The sequence below is a fragment of the Xenopus tropicalis genome, chromosome 2 (assembly GCF_000004195.4).
Source record: "Xenopus tropicalis strain Nigerian chromosome 2, UCB_Xtro_10.0, whole genome shotgun sequence".
NCBI classification, from domain to species: domain Eukaryota; kingdom Metazoa; phylum Chordata; class Amphibia; order Anura; family Pipidae; genus Xenopus; species Xenopus tropicalis.
Window position 1 is genome coordinate 14,690,708 of NC_030678.2, and position 19,964 is coordinate 14,710,671.

The 19,964-nt window shown below is 40.2% G+C and overlaps 1 protein-coding gene across 3 annotated transcripts; it reads left to right on the plus strand.

The window, feature by feature from the left end:
- The first annotated feature begins 2,310 nt into the window (after positions 1-2,310).
- On the plus strand, positions 2,311-19,684 carry ifngr2.2 (interferon gamma receptor 2 (interferon gamma transducer 1), gene 2). Of its 3 annotated transcripts, XR_208365.4 has the most exons (8): positions 3,850-4,136; positions 11,752-11,872; positions 13,500-13,678; positions 13,787-13,950; positions 14,890-15,034; positions 16,085-16,236; positions 16,858-17,165; positions 17,285-19,684. XR_208365.4 is itself a non-coding variant. In XM_018091402.2 (7 exons), exons 1-7 carry the CDS (start codon positions 2,313-2,315, stop codon positions 17,044-17,046), a joined length of 1,023 nt encoding a protein of 340 aa, XP_017946891.1. In that variant the 5' UTR covers positions 2,311-2,312; the 3' UTR covers positions 17,047-19,684. The 3 variants fall into 3 exon arrangements, 2 of the variants coding, with proteins under 2 accessions (XP_017946891.1, XP_004912196.1); XM_018091402.2 differs by lacking the exon at positions 3,850-4,136 and adding an exon at positions 2,311-2,385 and having other exon boundaries at positions 16,858-19,684; XM_004912139.4 differs by having other exon boundaries at positions 16,858-19,684.
- Positions 19,685-19,964: the final 280 nt, after the last annotated feature.

Genomic DNA, 19,964 nt, shown 5'->3' on the forward strand with positions numbered 1-19,964 from the left:
CCATACAAAAATGGCTGGTAGAGGCATAAAATGAAGGAAAATTGGTCTAATAATACAAACCCAGCCCCACAATCCATCGGTTTTGCGGTTGCTATGGTCACTAATCCTACCATTTAGAGGCAGACTACAATAACAGATATTTCAGACCAGTTGCAAGGATGTTTAAATTACTTTTGTCTGAATCATGGATATGAAATAATTATGTAATTAATGGAGAATTAAACCCTTAAGATTAATATGACTAGAAAGGCCATATTTTCTAAACTAAACTGACTAGTTTAAAGTTTCAGCATTTCTGTTGTAGTAATGATATAGGTCATTACAGTTGGCATGGGAGCTTGCCATCTTGGATTCTGTTAGGACTGTGTGGGACAGTGACCATGCTCTGAGCAGCTATTGAGAAGTTAAGCTTAGGGGTCGTCACAAATGATCAAGCAAAAAATGAGGCTGGCCTATCATGTAAACTGATGCAACAGGTCTGATTATTAACTTCTAATGTATGTATGTATGTATAACTTTATTTATAAAGCGCCACAAGGGTACGCAGCGCTGTACAATCTTACAATATACACAATTACACACAGGGAGGACGAGTGATATAATAAATAAATACAATAAATACATATATGTATATATATATATATAAGTGCCATGTGGTATGAGACACAGTAGGAAGGAGGTCCCTGCCCCGTAGAGCTTACAATCTGAGTGGTTGGGTAACATACAGGCACAAACTGGAAGGTAAGAGTGCACCAGGTATGGGCATTTGCCCTTAAGTGCAGGACTGGGCAAAATAATGTTTTAGTGCCCCAGAAGGTAACAGCTGAGTTTATTATGCTTATTATGCTAATGCTTATTGCACCATTTTCAGCAGAAAAGAAGATGGGGGGGCTACTGGGGGCATCTTTGGAGGTGCAGATCTTGTGGGTTGTGGTTGCCTTGGGCTGGAAAAGAAGTCCAAAACACAACGTACAATATTTCTAGCCTCCTTCTATAGCAGGGATCCCCAACCTTTTATACCCGTGAGCCACATTTACATGGAAAAAGTGTTGGGGAGCAACACAAGCATGAAAATGGTTCCTGGTGGTGACAATAAGAGCAATATTTGGCTATTTAATAGGCCCCATGTGGACTGGCAGCCTACAGAAGGCTCTGTTTGGCATTATATTGGGTTTTTATGCAACCAAAACTTGTCTCCAAGCCAAGAATTTAACAATGAGCACCTGCCTTGGGGCCACTGAGAGCAACATCCAAGGGGTTGGGGAGCAACATGTTGCTCACGAGCCACTGGTTGGGGATCACTGTTCTATAGCTAAGGGAGAAGGAAAGGTAAAATCACTGGGGCCAAAATGTTTGGCACCCCCCATGAGTGTAATAACTTTCCTTATTCCCTGGGTTGGTGCTCCTGTTAGCTATGTGGTTTGTGCACTACAAATCCCAGCACCCACAACCATGGTATCAAGTTGTACTGTTTTTCCATGGCAAATTACACATGGAATTTCGATGTTTGTGAGATAGGCAAGCAAAAGTGAAAGAAACAGGCCCTACAGGTTATTTCCAAGCCACAAACAAATGCCGGGAAGGAATGCCATAAAAAACATTTCAAGACAGAGTTTCCTCAAGAGAGCAGCTTTGCTGGGCAGTTTTACAGCATCAGACAGCACCCATATACAGTGCAAAATGCAAATCTGCCAGTGCCTTATACTTGGGTGGGGCACTGGCAGACTGGAATGAGAGAGAAGCCATAGCACCTATAACAGTAATGGCACTCCTGTTGATTGGCCACCTGTATCCAAGGCTGTATTTGGATTCTGTGCCACCCTAGGCACTGGACCTAAATGCACCCCCCAGCATGGGTGTGATGTCACTTTTGTGCTGAGCTGTGTGTCCCCTCACCCCCCAGCTCTGTCGCCACAGGAACTTTTTGGCAGCAGCTAGGGGGATTTTTTTTTTCTAAGATCAGTTGCAGATCAGTCACAGATCAGTCACACTTCCAGTGTATTTGTATGTTCTATTTAGCCTTGGAGTGCTCCCACAACCCCCTTTTGTGTACTTATGTATTGTAGCAGTGTTACTCTGCAGGAAGAATGGACAAACGTCCATGTGGTTGTAGCACCCCCACACCCATCCCTTTATTGGTGGTCTTATGCCTTTAAAAAACGGGTGTTGGTCAATGGGCAGTCTTCTCCTTTACAAGCCGCAAGTGGGGGAGGATTAAGTCTGCAGAATCAATGCTGTGGTCCTGGCAATCTCTCTCTATAAAAGCTAAAGGCAAGGGGGTGGACTAAGCCCTCTGACTCAAACCAACACCCATGTCAGGAAACACTTATCCCAAGAAATGCTACTATGCGGGGAAGTGCCAGCCTTTGAAAAATATGACCAGAGGTAAATAGTTAGGACCACCATATGGGGTTTACCAATCTTATGATCATAATTTTGGAAGTAAAAACCTGTTTTTTGAAAATACATTCACTAGCATAGATACTCATTTACTTATGAAACTGGACCAGGGAATGTGCATTGATCAATCCCCCTCTCTCTTTTGTATGCTTAACTACTACTATATAGGCAACTGAGGGCCTCCCCCAATAGCTGCCACTGTAGGAATAGGTCCTTGGATGGATATATATATATATACACACCAAATCAAACACAACCAGCACCAAGGGTCTTGTGGTTCAAACAAATATTAGTGTATTATAATTGCATGTACAACCGACGTTTCGGTCCCTTTTGGGACCTTTGTCCCCAAAGGGACCAAAACGTCGGTTGTACATGCAATTATAATACACTAATATTTGTTTGAACCACAAGACCCTTGGTGCTGGTTGTGTTTGATTTGGTATCTATTCGGTATTCCGTGCACAGGGGCAGCTACATTGTAGCAACTTTCGGAGTGTGGTGCTGTCGTGTGGACTTATATATATATATATATATATATATATATATATATATATATATATATATATATATATATATATATAATATTATAGCCTTGCCTGTATCTGGAACTCGGCCTCAATGTGTAAGACCCCTTCCTTCCAAGCGATCCATAAAGACCCACCTGTTTAGGGAAGCAAATTCTATGTATTTTGACTGATCAGACACTTGTTTATCATAGAGTACCAATCTGTTTCTATATTCCTTTCAAATGTACCCTAACCCTTATAGGGCCCTATTCTTACTCTATTGTTATCTATTGTTATCTAAATTAGTGTAAGATCCCTGTTTGTTATAGATTTATGGAAAGCCCTGCGTAATTTATTAGCCCTATATAAACAAATGATGATTGATGTTTTCCACCTATGGAAAACTGGCAGTATATGTGCCCTTGCCCTAAAAGTGCCCATACATGGACCTATAAAATTTGCAGTTTGCCATTATTTATTATATGTGTTTTTTTTAATTATTTCACTTTTTGTTCATCAACTCACCAATTTAGAATTCCACCAGCAATCTGGTTGCTAGGGTTCAAATTACCTTAGCAACCAGGGAGTGGTTTGAAATGAGAGACTGGGATATGAATAGGAGAGGACCTGAATAGAGAGAGAATTAATACAAAATAACAATACCAATAAAATTGTAGCCTCACAAATAGTTCCTTGGCTACTTGGGTCAGTGACCCCTCAATAAATGTACTTTTTTGGTCACTGATCAAACCATAAATACTGTCCCTTCTCTCATAAACCTTAAGTCAAACAAAACGACGCACTTCTGTGGTATTATGAACAATATCTTATGGGAATCATGAGAACTACTGATTGACGTGTCCTTGAGCCAATAAACTGTAACGTAACAAACCTCCCAATCCAGCAGCCTGAGGAAAGTACCTAATAGACGGGAAGTGCAGAAAGGGATCTTCAGAAGCTGGAGGGGCGGGACTAAGAGCTGGGAGCTTTGGATACGACAGGACTTGATTCAAGTGTCGTAGGGGCCAAGTAGCGGACATGAAGCTGAAGGAGTGGGGACGGGCACCTGGGAGAGGAAAGCGAAATGCCCTGGGGATCCCTCTGAACTAAATATGGCCACAGCCTGTTTCCGTCAAGCGCTGCTCCTGATCCACCTCCTGCCTCTGCTTTCCGCAGGTACCTACCCGCACTGGGCCGCCCCCCATACACCCCTAGCTGGCCCTGGAGGTAAGGGATGGGTATAGTTAGGAGAGGGGGTTCATGGGAAGCCAGTATACTTATTATCATTATTGTGGCAGGGAGAACACGCAGAGCTGCAGTCGGTGCCCAGACATACTGGGTGGCATTGCCCTCTATAGGGGCGCAGACTGGGTTTGTGTGTTGGAAGCTGGTGTTTGGGCAGGTTGCCAGCCTCTATCCTGGGGCTATTCTTCTTACAACAGAATCAAATATACATTTTCTTTTTACTGGGAAGAGACTGCGGTGGTTCTATATCCAATACAGGTATAGGATCCTTTTTCCAGAATGCTCGGGACCAAGGGTATTCCACATAAGGGGTCATTCCGTAATTTGGATCTTTATACCTTAAGTCTACTAAAATACCAATAAAACATTAATTAAATCCAATAGGGCTGTTCTGCCCCAATAAGGGGTAATTATATCTTAGTTGGGATCAAGTACAGGTACTGTTTTATTATTACAGAGAAAAGGGAATCATTTAACCATTAAATAAACCCAATAGGGCTGTTCTGCCCCCAATAAGGGGTAATTATATCTTAGTTGGGATCAAGTACAGGTACTGTTTTATTATTACAGAGAAAAGGGAATCATTTAACCATTAAATAAACCCAATAGGGCTGTTCTGCCCCCAATAAGGGGTAATTATATCTTAGTTGGGATCAAGTACAGGTACTGTTTTATTATTACAGAGAAAAGGGAATCATTTAACCATTAAATAAACCCAATAGGGCTGTTCTGCCCCCAATAAGGGGTAATTATATCTTAGTTGGGATCAAGTACAGGTACTGTTTTATTATTACAGATAAAAGAGAATCATTTAACCATTAAATAAACCCAATAGGGCTGTTCTGCCCCAATAAGGGGTAATTATATCTTAGTTGGGATCAAGTACAGGTACTGTTTTATTATTACAGAGAAAAGGGAATCATTTAACCATTAAATAAACCCAATAGGGCTGTTCTGCCCCCAATAAGGGGTAATTATATCTTAGTTGGGATCAAGTACAGGTACTGTTTTATTATTACAGAGAAAAGGGAATCATTTAACCATTAAATAAACCCAATAGGACTGTTCTGCCCCCAATAAGGGGTAATTATATCTTAGTTGGGATCAAGTACAGGTACTGTTTTATTTTTACAGAGAAAAAGGAAATCAAGTTTATAAATCTGAATTAGTTGATTAAAATGGATTATATGGGAGACAGGCTTTCTGTAATTCAGAGCTTTCTGGATAAGGGGTCCGATACCTGTATATGGCCTCCTGTATAATAACAACCAGAACTGCTGACCTGCAGTTTTACCCACATATAATACCTGCTACCCAACACGCATGGGGCATCACCCCAGGAGATAGATCAGGCCAGAACAGATATATATTTTAGTTTCTTCAGGGACTTGGACCTATAACCCAACCTTACCCCCACATACCCCCACACATGATTTTTGGATCATGTGTGGGATCTGAATTATCATCCCAATAACTTTTGAACCATGGCGATCTAAGTGGCTTTTTGCCACCCCTGGTAACTTCAGGGCTGAGCACCCCTGATTGTGCAATATCATTGGAGGCCCTAAATTAAGGATGCACCATATCCAGGATTCGGTTCGGTATATGGCCAGGATTCGGTCCTGGCCGAACCGAATTCAAATCCAAATTAGCATATGCTAATTAGCATTCGGAAGGGTTAAATTTTAGGGGATCCTAATTAGCATATGGTAATTAGGATTCATGTCATTATGCGCCCAAATCCGTCATGGGGGGGTTCGGCCGAACCCAAAAAACTGGGTCTAAAATCTAAAATGGAAGTCACTTTCATACGATTGGTGCCTGCAAACTATTTCATGTTCAGAACATCCTCCCATTTGTATTTTAAAGGCTTTATCCTACAGTTTCATCCTGAATGTTCGTTTTAGGTCATTGTGTTTAAATGTACCATCGATATCCGAATGTTCGTCAAAAGAAGACTAAAATCTGACTGTGTATGGCCGGCTTTATACTGTCACTCTCTGGCTAATGAAAGGGTTAAGCGCGACTGACTTTATATTTGTGTGCGCAGTTGCTATTTATACTGCAGTATTTACAGTTGGGGCCCTGCCAGGCATTTACTTCTGTAAGTATACTGCAGTTTAATGTATGCGGGCCCGGACTGGCAATCTGTGGGTTCAGGCAAATGCCAGAGGGGCTGCTATAAGATGCCACAGACAGTCACTATTTATTGGGCTGGGGGGGCTGTTTGTGCCTCTGGGTACTGGGAATGCCAGGGGGGCTGTAAGGTGCCACAGACAGTCACTATTTATTGGGCTGGGGGGGCTGTTTGTGCCTCTGGGTACTGGGAATGCCAGAGGGGCTGTAAGGTGCCACAGACAGTCACTATTTATTGGGCTGGGGGGGCTGTTTGTGCCTCTGGGTACTGGGAATGCCAGAGGGGCTGCTATAAGATGCCATAGACCAGGGGTAGGGAACCTATGGCTCGGGAGCCAGATGTGGCTCTTTTGATGGCTGCATCTGGCTCGCTGCCAAATCATTAATAAAAAAAATAATGGGGGGGGGGTGGCCTGTGCTCGGCCTTAGAACACATCTTCTATCTGCCGAGCGCAGGCCACGCCCTCCTCCGCATCGCATCCGGCATCCTTGGCACCCACCCTACCTTGCCCCTGCGCTTGGCGGATAGAAGATGTGTTCTAAGCCTTAGAACATGTCTTCCATCCGCCGAGCGCAGGCCATGCCCTCCTCTGCATCGAATCCGGCATTCTTGGGACCCACCCTACCTTGTCCCCGCAGCATCCGCGGCCAAATATATTGTATGGTTCTCATGGAATTACATTTTAAAATATGTGGTGTTTATGGCTCTCTCCGCCAAAAAGGTTCCCGACCCCTGGCATAGACAGTCATTATTTACTGGGCTGGGGGGGCTGTTTGGGCCTCTGTGTACTTGAAACCCAGGGCCTATTATGACTCCCAGTCTGCACTTGAGTGTATGGGAGACATTTACTGATGGATTTGTTTATCTAAATTTCCAGAACAAGAGATAAGCAATAAAATTTCTCACATTCCACCAGAATTTGAATTTATTTTTCAATTAACCCTGATATCCTAATGTTGCCATAGCTTTTTATATCTCCATCTTTTGGGTTTTCTGGATGATTTACCTTTTATATTCTGCCTCTCTCTATCCTTCTGCTCTTTCTACTTCTATCCTTGAGAAAAAGAGCGGTTGGTATCTGATACTAAGTCATTCTATTTACCATAATTACCAGCACCCAGGCAGGTTGCTATATGAGGAGTTTAGGGAGTGCTCTTCCTTGTTTTTTGTTTTTTCTTTATGTATAAAATATCTATTTTTACACGCACATTATAAAATTCACAGTACAAGGCTGATTAGTAATTAATCCACAATCACATTTGGCATCGTAGGAATCAGTGCATATGAATTATCGCCTTCTATGACAGATGTGACCCCACTTTCTTATAGTGCTTTGATTGGTTCCCACAACCCCTAAACTTTTGCTTTCTAACAGCAGCCCAGGGTACACGGAGCATGTGCAGTGCCACTGACACTTAAACTATGGCCTAAGATAGGGAGATCCCATGGGCAGCTTTGAAGGCCTGGACCATTACTGTAACAATACTTATTAGCCAAGGCTTGAACAGCCCTCAGTGGGTGGATCTAGAAAATCCTTACAGTGAACCTTACATGGCTGGGGCTCTGATATGGTTCCAGAAAAGGCCCCAAACTATTAAAACTAGAAACAACTTTTGAAGATATGGGATAGAATTAAGTAATTTCTTCTTGGTTGTATGCACAGAAACTTTGTGTGCATTTGTGCACACTTTTCAAAAACTGGTGTGTGCAGTACAAAAATATGTGTATTGGAGGCAAAACAGCCTATTGGGTTTATTCAATATTTAAATGATTTTTAGCAGACTTAAGTTATGGAGATCCAAATTTCAGAAAGATCCCTTATCCGGAAAACCCCAGATCCCGAGCATTCTGGATAATATGTTCCTGAACCTATACCATATTTCCATTAACGGTTGCAACTTTCCAAACATAACTAGTTTCTGGCTAACCAGCTGTTACACAATATAGCCACCTTCAAAACACATTGGTTCACCACATCCAGCAACAAATCTATTTTTTCGACAGATGGTGCTTACAGACATCCTGTCCCCCACGAATACTATCTTTGATATACGCCACCGTTGCTAAATTTCAAACCCTCAGGACCATCATTACTAGGGATGCACCAAATCCAGGATTCATTTGGGATTTTTCCTTTTCAGCAGCCGGATTCAGATTCGGCCAAATCCATGCCTCTGGCCAAACCAAATCCGAATTGTTAAAATCATGTGACTTTTTGTTACATAAACACAGAAGTTGAATCACCGTATGTGGATATAAGGATTAGAATTCAGTTCCATATTTGACCGAAAGGATTCAGGGTTCGGCCAGATCCTAAAATAGTGGATTCAGTGCATCCTTAATCATTATGTGCGGGCTTGGGGGGAAAAAGATCTTAATCGCGCTATTGACCTGAGGATTGACTTGTAACTAAAACAAGTTCTATAAACATGAATTCATTGGAAACCTCCTATAACGTCGTACTAAGATGGTACCTGACTCCAGAAAGGATATCTAAACATGCTGAGAGTGGCAACCCCAATTGTTTTCTAGGATGTTTGCAAATCAGCTCCATGTACCTACCACATCTGGTGGAGCTGCCCTGTTGCCACTGGATTTTGGATCTGGGGTATAATGTAATTTTCTCTTTGTTTTAGATCAATATTAGATGGGATCAATTACAGATCCTCTCAAATGGAAAATGTGTTGCATTTACAGACATCTAACCTAAGCTACTCACCAATATTTTCCTTGCAGCAAGGCAAAGTAGTGCCAAGGCATGGAATACAAAAACAGTACCATTCCCTGCATTCAAACGCAACCCACACTGGATTGGGATGAATGAAAAATTAACCAGTTTTTCTTCTTAATAAACATGACAAATTTTCGAAGATCTGGGGCCCCTGGATGCAATATAGACACCCCGATTCATCATCTTATATTTTCATCTTCTCAATTATGATTAAACATGAGCACCACATTGTAAGCAAACTTTTAGATCCTACTACATTTAACAACTTCAAGACATAATCCAAGGATGACCAACAAAAGTATCTGCATTGTTCTGTTGTTTTATTGTTACAGGTATAGGACCTGTTATCCAGAATGCTTGGGACCAAGGGTATTCCAGATAAGGGGTCTTTCCGTAGTTTGGATCTTCTTACCTTAAGTCTACTAAGAAATCAATAAAACATTAATTAAACCCAATAGGATTGTTTTACATCCAGTAAGGATTAATGATATCATAGTTGGGATCAAATACAAAGCACTGTTTTATTATTACAGAGAAAAAGGGATCATTTAACCATTAAATAAACCCAATAGGACTGTTCTGCCCCCAATAAGGGGTAATTATATCTTAGTTGGGATCAAGTACAGGTACTGTTTTATTATTACAGAGAAAAGGGAATCATTTAACCATTAAATAAACCCAATAGGGCTGTTCTGCCCCCAATAAGGGGTAATTATATCTTAGTTGGGATCAAGTACAGGTACTGTTTTATTATTACAGAGAAAAGGGAATCATTTAACCATTAAATAAACCCAATAGGGCTGTTCTGCCCCCAATAAGGGGTAATTATATCTTAGTTGGGATCAAGTACAGGTACTGTTTTATTATTACAGAGAAAAGGGAATCATTTAACCATTAAATAAACCCAATAGGGCTGTTCTGCCCCCAATAAGGGGTAATTATATCTTAGTTGGGATCAAGTACAGGTACTGTTTTATTATTACAGAGAAAAGGGAATCATTTAACCATGAAATAAACCCAATAGGGCTGTTCTGCCCCCAATAAGGGGTAATTATATCTTAGTTGGGATCAAATACAAAGCACTGTTTTATTATTATTATAGAGAAAAAGGAAATCAATTTTAAAAGTCTGAATGATTTGATTAAAATGGAGTCTATGGGAAACAGGCTTTCCGTAATTCGGAGCTTTCTGGATATCGGGTTTCCGGATAAGGGATCCCATACCTGTATAACCTTTTGATATTTTACTCCCTATAAAATCCCATGATAAAACTGTAACTGCTTGGTTACATCAGCCATCTGGCCTGAATGTATGGAATATTGTAAGTCTCCAAATACATTTTCAATAAAAATAATTGATTACAAAAAATAATAAAGCATTATTAGCCAGATTCTTTTTAAGACGTATATTCTTCTTTAATACGAATTTGGTCCTCTAACAGCCTCTTTTCTTCTGGGGAGGTTCTGACTGGATGTTGGAACATTACTGGTGGGATTTGCTTCCATTCAGCCACAAGAGCATTAGTGATGTTAGGTACTGATATTGGGTATCTGACCTGGCTCATAGTCAGGGTTCCAATTCATTCCCCCAAAGGTCCAGTTGGGTTGAGGTCAGGGCTCTGCAGGTCAGTCAGGTTCTTCCACTCCCCCCTCAGCAAACCCATTCTGTATGGACCTGGCTTGGTGCATTTGTGCTGTAGTCACAAAGCGGAAGCATGGAGCCATAGCAAACAGCCCTAGGCCATCTCTTCCATCATCCTTTAGCAGAATTCATTTAGACAGGTAGTGTCCTACCCCATAATAACCGGTGGCTGGTAAAGTAGGTAGGCGTATGTGTGTTAGACATAGAAATGTGACTCAAGCACTTGTTACCATTGTTGTTAATTTACTCACACACCATTCGCCAGCTGCATGCTAGAGCAATATAGCCGGATGTGATTGCTACACCAGGCGTATGCTGTGTGTTATGCAATCTCCATGCAGTACAATGTACAAACTAAAGAAGGCAATTATGTGCACAAAGCTGTGTTTGAGTAAGATTGGCCAGTGAAGCTAACTGGGGCTGAAACAGCTGGAGGAAGCAACAAAGTGGTTTGGAACAAAGCTGTCTCAGCTGTTAAATATTCCCCACATTTATTGAGCAGAGACCCCTCCTTTATTGCTGCTTGCGTCATCCTATATATATATATATATATATATATATATATATATATATATTGTCTAGTACAATTATTTGTTGTATTTCGTAACCTTGGTGTGGATTGTGTACATGTATTGTCTGATGTCATCACATTTGCATTTTTTGGGGGGTGTTTTCTCACGCTCACGTTATTGTCCGTTGGTGTTCCCGCCAAACACTGTTTATAAGGTTTTTTTACACTTGTATTTGTAACTTTGACAAAGGCTGGTGTTGCAGCCGAAACGTCAGTTCCCTTGCCTCTTCAATAAATCTACAAAATTGAACCTAAGACCTGTGTGAGCGGTACCTTCCTTCGAGCATTTATATATATATATATATATATATATATATATATATATATATATATATATATATATATATATATATATATATATATATATATATATATAGTGCTACCTAGACTTTACATGTGTGGCCCAATAGACCTAAATATCAAGTTTACTGGTTAATTTGTTTTTTAAATGATCATGATTTTGTTGGACAGGGAGGCAAAAATAATTAATATATTTATATATATATATTTTTTTTAGATGCCACCTCTGTGTTACCTGCACCCACAAATGTAAGCATTCACTCATTCAACCTGCAGCAAATACTGCACTGGGATCCCGTGAAAGAGGAAGATGTAACCTACAGGGTGGAATACAAAGCGTAAGTATATGTAGGTTGGGAACATTACATCCCACTGAATGTTGTTGAACTATAGCCACTATCCAGACAGAACATGGCTGTTTACATAGTTAAGCAACATCTGGAGTGCTGTGGAATTTCTTTGACTGATGTGGAATATGAACCAGTACAATGTAGAATTTTTAAACAGACCACAGACAGGTGGAGTAGTGTGATATTGGGCAGTTGGCCACCCATAAGGATGACCAAGCTCAATAGCATTACAAAGAATTGCCATTCTTCACAAAGATGCTGACGAGTTCAATGTTAACCAGTCCAAACTATCTGATTTTTTTGGCATTCATGATTTTGGTTGACTGACTGGAACGAAAAAATGACCAAGCTGACCAAGTTACGCCACTGGCTTTAGGTAACCCAGTAAGGGTTCATATTTCATTTTTTTCACAATTTGTGTTTCTTTGCACCAAAGCTCAATTTTTTTGTGTAAAAAAAAAAAAACATAAATTTTTTGGCAGTGTGAAAACACACCATCTAAAAGCTGTCGAGGCTTTGTAAAAAATCCCACACTTCAAACAACAAGTTTAGAGAAAAAAATAACATTTTTATTTAAAAGTTATTAAAAATATATACAGGTATGGGATCCCTTATCCGGAAACCCGTTATCCAGAAAGCTCCGAATTACAGAAAGCCTTTCTCCCATAGACTCCATTTTAATCAAATAACTCAGAATTTTAAAACTGATTTGCTTTTTCTCTGTAATAATAAAACAGTACCTTTGTAATTGATCCCAACTAAGATATAAATAATCCTTATTGGATACAAAACAATCCTATTGGGTTTAATTCATGTTTTATTGATTTTTTAGTAGACTTAAGGTATGGAGATCCAAATTACGGAAAGACCCCTTATCCGGAATACCCTTGGTCCCGAGCATTCTGGATAATGGGTCCTATACCTGTACAAACCCCAAAAAATGCCCCTTGCGCGTTTTGTACCCTACCGGTACTTAGTCATAGGCAGTTGTGAGGTCTTGTAGAAGTCAGGGGGGTTGTCCTAACCAAATATTAATAATCTTTATTTCATTAGAGGTTTTTGTGTTTTTTTCATTTGTAAGTCCCTGAAGATTCGTAGGAAAAAGTAATGTGGTTTTCACGTTCTTTAAGTTTTCGTTCTGCATTTAAATTAGTTTGTGCTTTTTCAATTTGGTTCTTTTAATACATTCAGGGGTGTCAAACTCAATCACATAAGGGGATCAAAATCTAAAACACAGGCTAAGTGACCGGCCAGATATTTTATTAAGATACTTTACGGTCAGGCACAGGCACGGCCACATAAAACAGCCAGAAGGGCCGTATTCGGTCCGCGGGCATTGTGTTTGACACATGTGGATTAGACATTTGTGGTTTTCATGGAAATGGGTTTATTCTTGGCTTTAAAAAAATTCTAAAATCAGATTGTTGTTAAATCTGCCCCTTAGTGTCCATCGTTCCCCTGGAAAGAAGGAGCACATGATATAATTATATTAATATTTTTTCATTATACAGCATTTTATTTTTTGTGAGGTTTTACTGTTCCTTCCATTTTGTATCACGCAACCTGTATGCCGAGCTGTTTATTAGAAGTCTGAATCATTCTTATGTGTTTGCAGGTTTTATGAAGGAGATGATGACTACAGTGTCCTTTGTAAGAACACTACAGAGATGCAATGTAACTTTACTGATCTTGTTCCATTTTATTGGAGGATAGTAGTAAGGGTCAGAGCTGAAGTTGGAAAGCTACAATATTCTAGATGGAGTAAAACACCCACTTTTCAAGCAACAAGAGACAGTAAGTAAATCTGTAATGTTAAAAAGCAATGGGTCAAATACCATTACACTTGATAGTTTGTGCACATCTTGCTGGTTGCTCTTAACGTGTTCCATTGCTTCTTTGCAGCTACTTTAGGGCCTGTGAAATCTCTTAAACTGTCCCCAAGCGAAGCAGTGTATGATGCCATTTCTGTCACTTTTGAGCCCCCTATATCAAGAGAAATATATCTTCCATATGATTCAGAAATTAATTTTACTGTGCGTTACTGGGAAAGGAGCTCTGGTACAGAGGTAAGGTTTGATATCTAGAAGGCTCGTTCTAACACATTTTTATTTTGGTACCAGTGTGTGAGATCTTCCTGTGTATAACTTAACCAAAGGATGTGGGTCTGTAGCTGGGGGCATAATGACAGGCATAAGGGGTACATAGGTACATGGTCAAGTGTGGGGGGCAAAATGATTGTATGAAAACAATTGTAAAGCCCTTGGACAGACTGGAGTCCATAGCATCACTCTGTAGGCCCCATTCTCTTAGAGGGAAGTTTGCTGGACATAGAGAGTGGTAGAGAGGCTATTTGGGAGATTATGTGCAGTTATTTGGAGATTATATGCAGTTAATGGTGCTAAGAGGGGTTACAGTTGAAAGCTCAGTTATATCTCTGGGAACTAGACTGTTATTTAAGAGTTAATTTAAAAGTTTAACCTTGTTACAAGCTAAGGATGGCTTGCCCATTAGCTGGAATATCAAGGGAAGCCTAGAGCTTGCCGGAATAGGATATCAGAATAGCACTTTACTCTATGGTCTCTTTAAACGGGGAATTCTTCTTTGAATTAACTTCTTGTATGTTATAGAATGGCTTTCTCTTAACTTATTCATCAAAAACAATAAAAAAATAAAGACCATCCAGACCACCATCTGTCTCTTGGCCCATGCTGTAGCGACTTGTGATATATAAATAAGCAACCGTTCTTTTAATTTTACTTTTCTTAATTTCTGCTTATTTAGTTATTTACAATGATTCTGCATGCTAGTGACCCCCACTACTGTAAAGTGGTTTATTTTTTTAGAAAAAAACAAAAAACCGACTAATGCAATAAAATCACTAAAAAAAGGTGAGCTATTCATTTCAGAGGCATAATCACCAGCAGGTTTCCAACATTATGTCCCAAAACTGCCTTCCCTTCTTTATCTAATCATTGTGTGTAAGTAGTGTATGTTTTTCTAATCAGAAAGAACTGTCGAGCACAGATACACACGTGTTACTGGAGGACCTGGATCCCATGGCTGTATACTGTGTGGAAGTTTCTGCCTCGGTGCTGGGTCTTGTTGGACAGCCAAGTGAACCTGTATGTGAGAAACCATCAGCAGCTCCAGGTATGCAGCAGTGCTTTGAGGCGTTGCACTTGTATCCTCTGACAGATGCAATGTAAGAGGAAACAACTCGTAGTGATAATGATTCCCAACCCATATACCGTTGTTGCTGCAGGTACCATCAGGCAGGGCAGGGATGCTGCTCTGTTCCAGTACTGACTAATTTCATCACAAAATAGAGCTATGTTATTCCACGCTAGTACCCTGAATTTGTTATATATCCAATATACATTATCCACTGGTGATTATAGTGTAGTGTTGTAGCTTTGAGCTATTTTGGCATTTATATACGTTGCATTACCAGCCTTATAGCAGATAACTCATCAGACACAAACCCTATGCAGTCCCATTGGAATGTCACTAAGTTTAATCAAATGATTCCATTCCTGCTGCTTCCCTTTTATAGACGGCATGAGTAATTTTATTTAGATCAGAATAATTCACCCATACACGGGCAGATATAGCTGCAGATTTAGGCCCTTCAGACTGTTTTGGCAGCTTATCTGCCCCTGTATGGGGCCCTCTCATGGGCTTACTTAATTTATTTAAGGCTGAAAATTGTTCAGATGCTGATTGGGCAGGTTTGATTTTTCCGTGGGATAAAGGAAGGCATCAGCTTATTGATGTGGTTCTTCCTCTGATGGTTGGTATTCTCATTGTTGTAATCCTCAGGGCCAAATGAATGGATTAGCCCCATATCTCCCACCTTAGGGGAATGGGAATTGGGGAAACAATCCACTCATATGGCATCCTTGCCAAACAAACAGATCTTATGATGTATGGCCAACTTAACACACCACAATAAAACATTAGAACATCCATTATGAATTCGATTATTTGTAATAATATATTCATAGGATAAAGTGTAGAATGCATTGTATAATTCACTACACGGTGGCCTTTCGCAGGCTCATTGTATATTTAGCAGGAGGATTGTTATCATCTTTACCGTTTAAGATACTCGGTAGTTTGAGATTAATTGGTGTGGGATTACTTGCCCATGAAGTGCCTTTCACCTATATACTGTATATATAATGTTCTTTTTTGTTACAGCTATCACTGCAACGGGATACATTTGGCTTGTTGTCGGACTTGTATGTGCTTGTTGCGCTTTCTCCGTCTGTGCCTTGGCTGTATACAAACACCGCGAAATGATTAAGAAGCTGCTACCTCCTCCTTTTGAAATACCATACCACTTCCATGAGGTATTCATGCAAAATCTTGTCTTTGTTGTCCTGTACAAGAGGCAGAAGAACGTTCCTCTTGTTCCTATAATCCAGGCGTTCCAGCCTACAACTGACAATGAAATGCAGTTGCTGGGGCCCCTTACCCTTGTCACCACAAAATAATTGTGTGAGATTCCAGTTTGAATGGTATTCATTTTTATCTTCCATTCTGACAAACTGTTGTCTGGTTGCTGGGGTAATTAGCCATACCAACCAAAGAGCAGTGTACATTCAAATCCTAAGAGCTGCAAAATTAAAATCTTTAAAAAAGGTGTTTTGACACGTTACATGCCAGGGAATGTAAAATCTGTGCCTGTCATCACTCACTGTGCATAATGATGATTCACATTCACCAACAAACCTACAAAAAGCTTGGGCAATAAAACATTTGAAATTTCCCTATGTCCCCTAATAGGCTGGAAACCAAAAATCAGGATTTTCTCTAGCTCTGTTGCGCAGGGCCCTCTTTACCCCTTGTGCTGGTCAGTATTTGTATGTAACCTGTATGTTTAATGTATTCATCCACCTGTTGTACAGCGCTGCAGCATATGTTGGTGCTACATACATGTTAATTGTAATGTGACATTGCTTTTTCTCTAGACCTTGAAGGAGATCTCTTTCCAGCGGTTAGAAAATGACCACTGTGAAGTGCAATCGATAGAAGAGAAGTATGATACTATTTCCATCGTGGAACCTGAATCCTGCCATGATAGAAAGGACTCCTGTACTGAGGAGCTGGACATTAAGCAGACACCAGAGGACAAGGCTTCCTACCGAACTGTCACCTAATGCCTCCTGGCTATTGGCTCTTGCACATAAATGAATGTACCATTCTTCATGTCTGCAATACAGGAGAGGAGTTTTAGTTCCTTCCTGAGAAGCTGTGTAAAAGTGCTGAACTTTTTATGGTAGGCTGAAGATTTTATTTTTTCAGGGAGTATTTACTTGCATGGGTTTCATTGCAGGGATTTGTTACAACAATATTCACTGAGGAATCTGAACTGTATTAACAACATCTTTTCCACAGTTCAGTGAGGGCAGCGGACCTGGGAGGCAGCAGTGGATACAGACAGCCTACGATGATTTGGGCTCGGTGGAAATTAAACCAAGAACCGTCTTTGTTCCATAGCATAGAAATTACTTTGCCAAAATGCAAAATGCAATTTTCCCTGCCAGTCTGTGTATGGATTCACACCATTTCTAGACTTGTTTTCCTTGGATATTGAAGTCTCAGCAAGCTTAGATTTTCTTATGTATGCAAGAAGAACTGTCAGCCATGGACTGGAACTAATTCAGACTGACAGTCGGGGCTCTTCGTCAGAGGTTCGTCAGTGAAATACAGAGTTCTTCATACAAGAAACTTTACATTTTTGTTGCTCTAAAGGTGTGGTTCTGAAATTGTGGGACTGCCCCCTGGGGGTTGGGGTTTGGAGTTGTGGCAGGGGGCTCAACCTGAAGGTCAGTTTGGCGGAGAATTGGGGAGAATTATCTATATACACCTGAAAGCCAGGCCCAGGTAGGAGTGAGATCTGGGCTGAAAATTTACTGCCCTAGATATTCTTGAAACTAAGACTTCATAAACGACTTAATTTTATGAGCTAAGGAGGAAGGGGGGTTGGCCAAAGGTTGGCAGAGAGTTTACAGATACACAGGTGCCTGTTGGCAATACAGAATACATTGCTGTGTCTGATGAACCTGCTCTTCTGTATAGGGGCATAATGTGAATATACCCCCCAGAAAAAAGAAACGATCCCCTGGCTGTTCAGGGCAACCCGCGGTCGTTTTTGATTTTTAAGTCTGGCCATTTTTTTGTTTAAGGGCTACACTTTTCTGCCACACTACATTGTATATACCAGAGATGTTGACATTGGAGTGTTGCATTGTTGAACTAGAGCATTGTGCAGCTTAGACATTTCTGGTTTGTACAGCTACGTCTATGAGAAGAGCATTAAAAGAAGAACTTATTTATGCCTTATATTTTATTTCTTTTAATGAGGATTGTGTTTTCTGTATTAACCCTTTTATTACCAAATGAAAAACAAGACAATTAGTATTGTAGAGCTGTTTTGTTGTTGCTCAGTGTAATTCTAGAACTATTGCTGGGTGACATAGAACCTTGGGTGTGGTCAGTTTGTATTGTATGGGGGACATAACTCAGGAAGTTATTATAGTAATTACTAGGTGCCAAAAGTAACTACCTATCACTGGGCAAATTTGTACCAGTACAGCAACCCATAGTTACCAATCAGAGGTTTGCTTTCATGATTCTTTCTTGTGAATGTACACAGCTTATTGTTAAAGGGGTAGTTCACCTTTATAGAATGTCTTATTTCTACAAGTTTTTGTTTCTTTTTTTTTTTTGGTCTTCATTATTTAGTTTTTATAGTTTAAATATTTTCATTTCTCTTCTCTTTCTCTTTCCAGCTTTCAAATCGGGGGGGGGAGTCTATTGCTCTGTGAGGCTACCATTTATTATTCATGTTAAATGTTATGACTTATCTTCCTATTTACATCTTTTCCTGTTCCTATTCCAGTTTTTCCTTCAAACCACTGCCTGGTTACTATGGTAACTAAGACCCTAGCAACCAGATAGCTCCTGAAATCTCAAATTGGAGAGCTTCCAAACAAAACCTTAAATAACTGAAAAACTGCAGAAAATTAAAAAATAAAGATCAAATGCAATTTTTCTCAAAATATCAATGTCTACATTATACTCAAAATTAATTTAAAGGTGAACTACCCCTTTAAGGTCTATAGTGCCAATACTAAACTATACTGTAGTAACTGGGCCCTAATGGGCTTGGGAAATTCTGCATGTGGAAGGTCACATGATAGGCCCAAGGTATCAGAATAGACACATGCATTAGACCTACTTTGGTTTAATTTTCACTACTGATTTTGTACACAAAATGTACAGTATTTGTATCTAAAAATTGCAGCGTTTGTCAGACAAAGGGATTCTAATAACTTTGCGGTCTAAAAAGCAGGAGAAGCCAAATGCTGTTGCCAGCTGGATAATGCAAATTGCATTCATTGTGTAATGAATAAACGCAGTGTATTTACTCCCAGCTTCTCTCTGTGGCCCCTGTACTGGCCCGTCCCAGCTTGTATGGGGCTGCACCTTAATGTGAAAGCAAAAGCACTGTGTATGCATTGAATGGCTCAGTATTTTCATCTCTATTGTATCTTACAGATAAGCAGCCTGCAGCCCCACAGAAACTCAACTACAAGACTCACAAGCCCTTGCAGGTGATGCTGGGTATTGTAGTTCATCTGGAGGGCCACACACTTTGTTTTTCCTGTTGATTGTACTGTATATATATTGTCTGTTTCCTTGTACCCTTGCTAAGCCTTATTCCTTCTGTCTGTACTCTCCAAATGCAAATGTATATAAAATAAATGTGTGGCTGCTACACATGGCAAACTCCTTGGCTGCTTGTATCATGATTTGGGCCCTCCAGCAGAACCCATACAGCCACATGATTCACATGGGGGGGGGGGGGGCTGCAGTTACATGCCAATGCTCTAAGTTTATGAAATAGAAAGTTCACCTTTAAATGAACATAAAAATAATAGTGTATTCTAACTGCATGGGCACCTTAAGTCACTGCAGTCAAAAGCCCCCATTTTGGCTCATAACACACAGAGTTTGTCGGTTTAAGCACAAGCTTGGGTTTAACTGCAGGGACCACAAACATTAGAGAAAG

Excerpts from the sequence above, each read along its gene's own strand:
- ifngr2.2 (XM_004912139.4), top strand. The coding sequence starts at position 4,022 with ATGGCCACAGCCTGTTTCCGTCAAGCGCTGCTCCTGATCCACCTCCTG. Across the intron at positions 13,951-14,889 it reads AAAGGAGCTCTGGTACAGAG|AAAGAACTGTCGAGCACAGA; the intron begins GTAAGGTTTGAT and ends TTTTCTAATCAG. Across the intron at positions 16,237-16,857 it reads TACCATACCACTTCCATGAG|ACCTTGAAGGAGATCTCTTT; the intron begins GTATTCATGCAA and ends CTTTTTCTCTAG.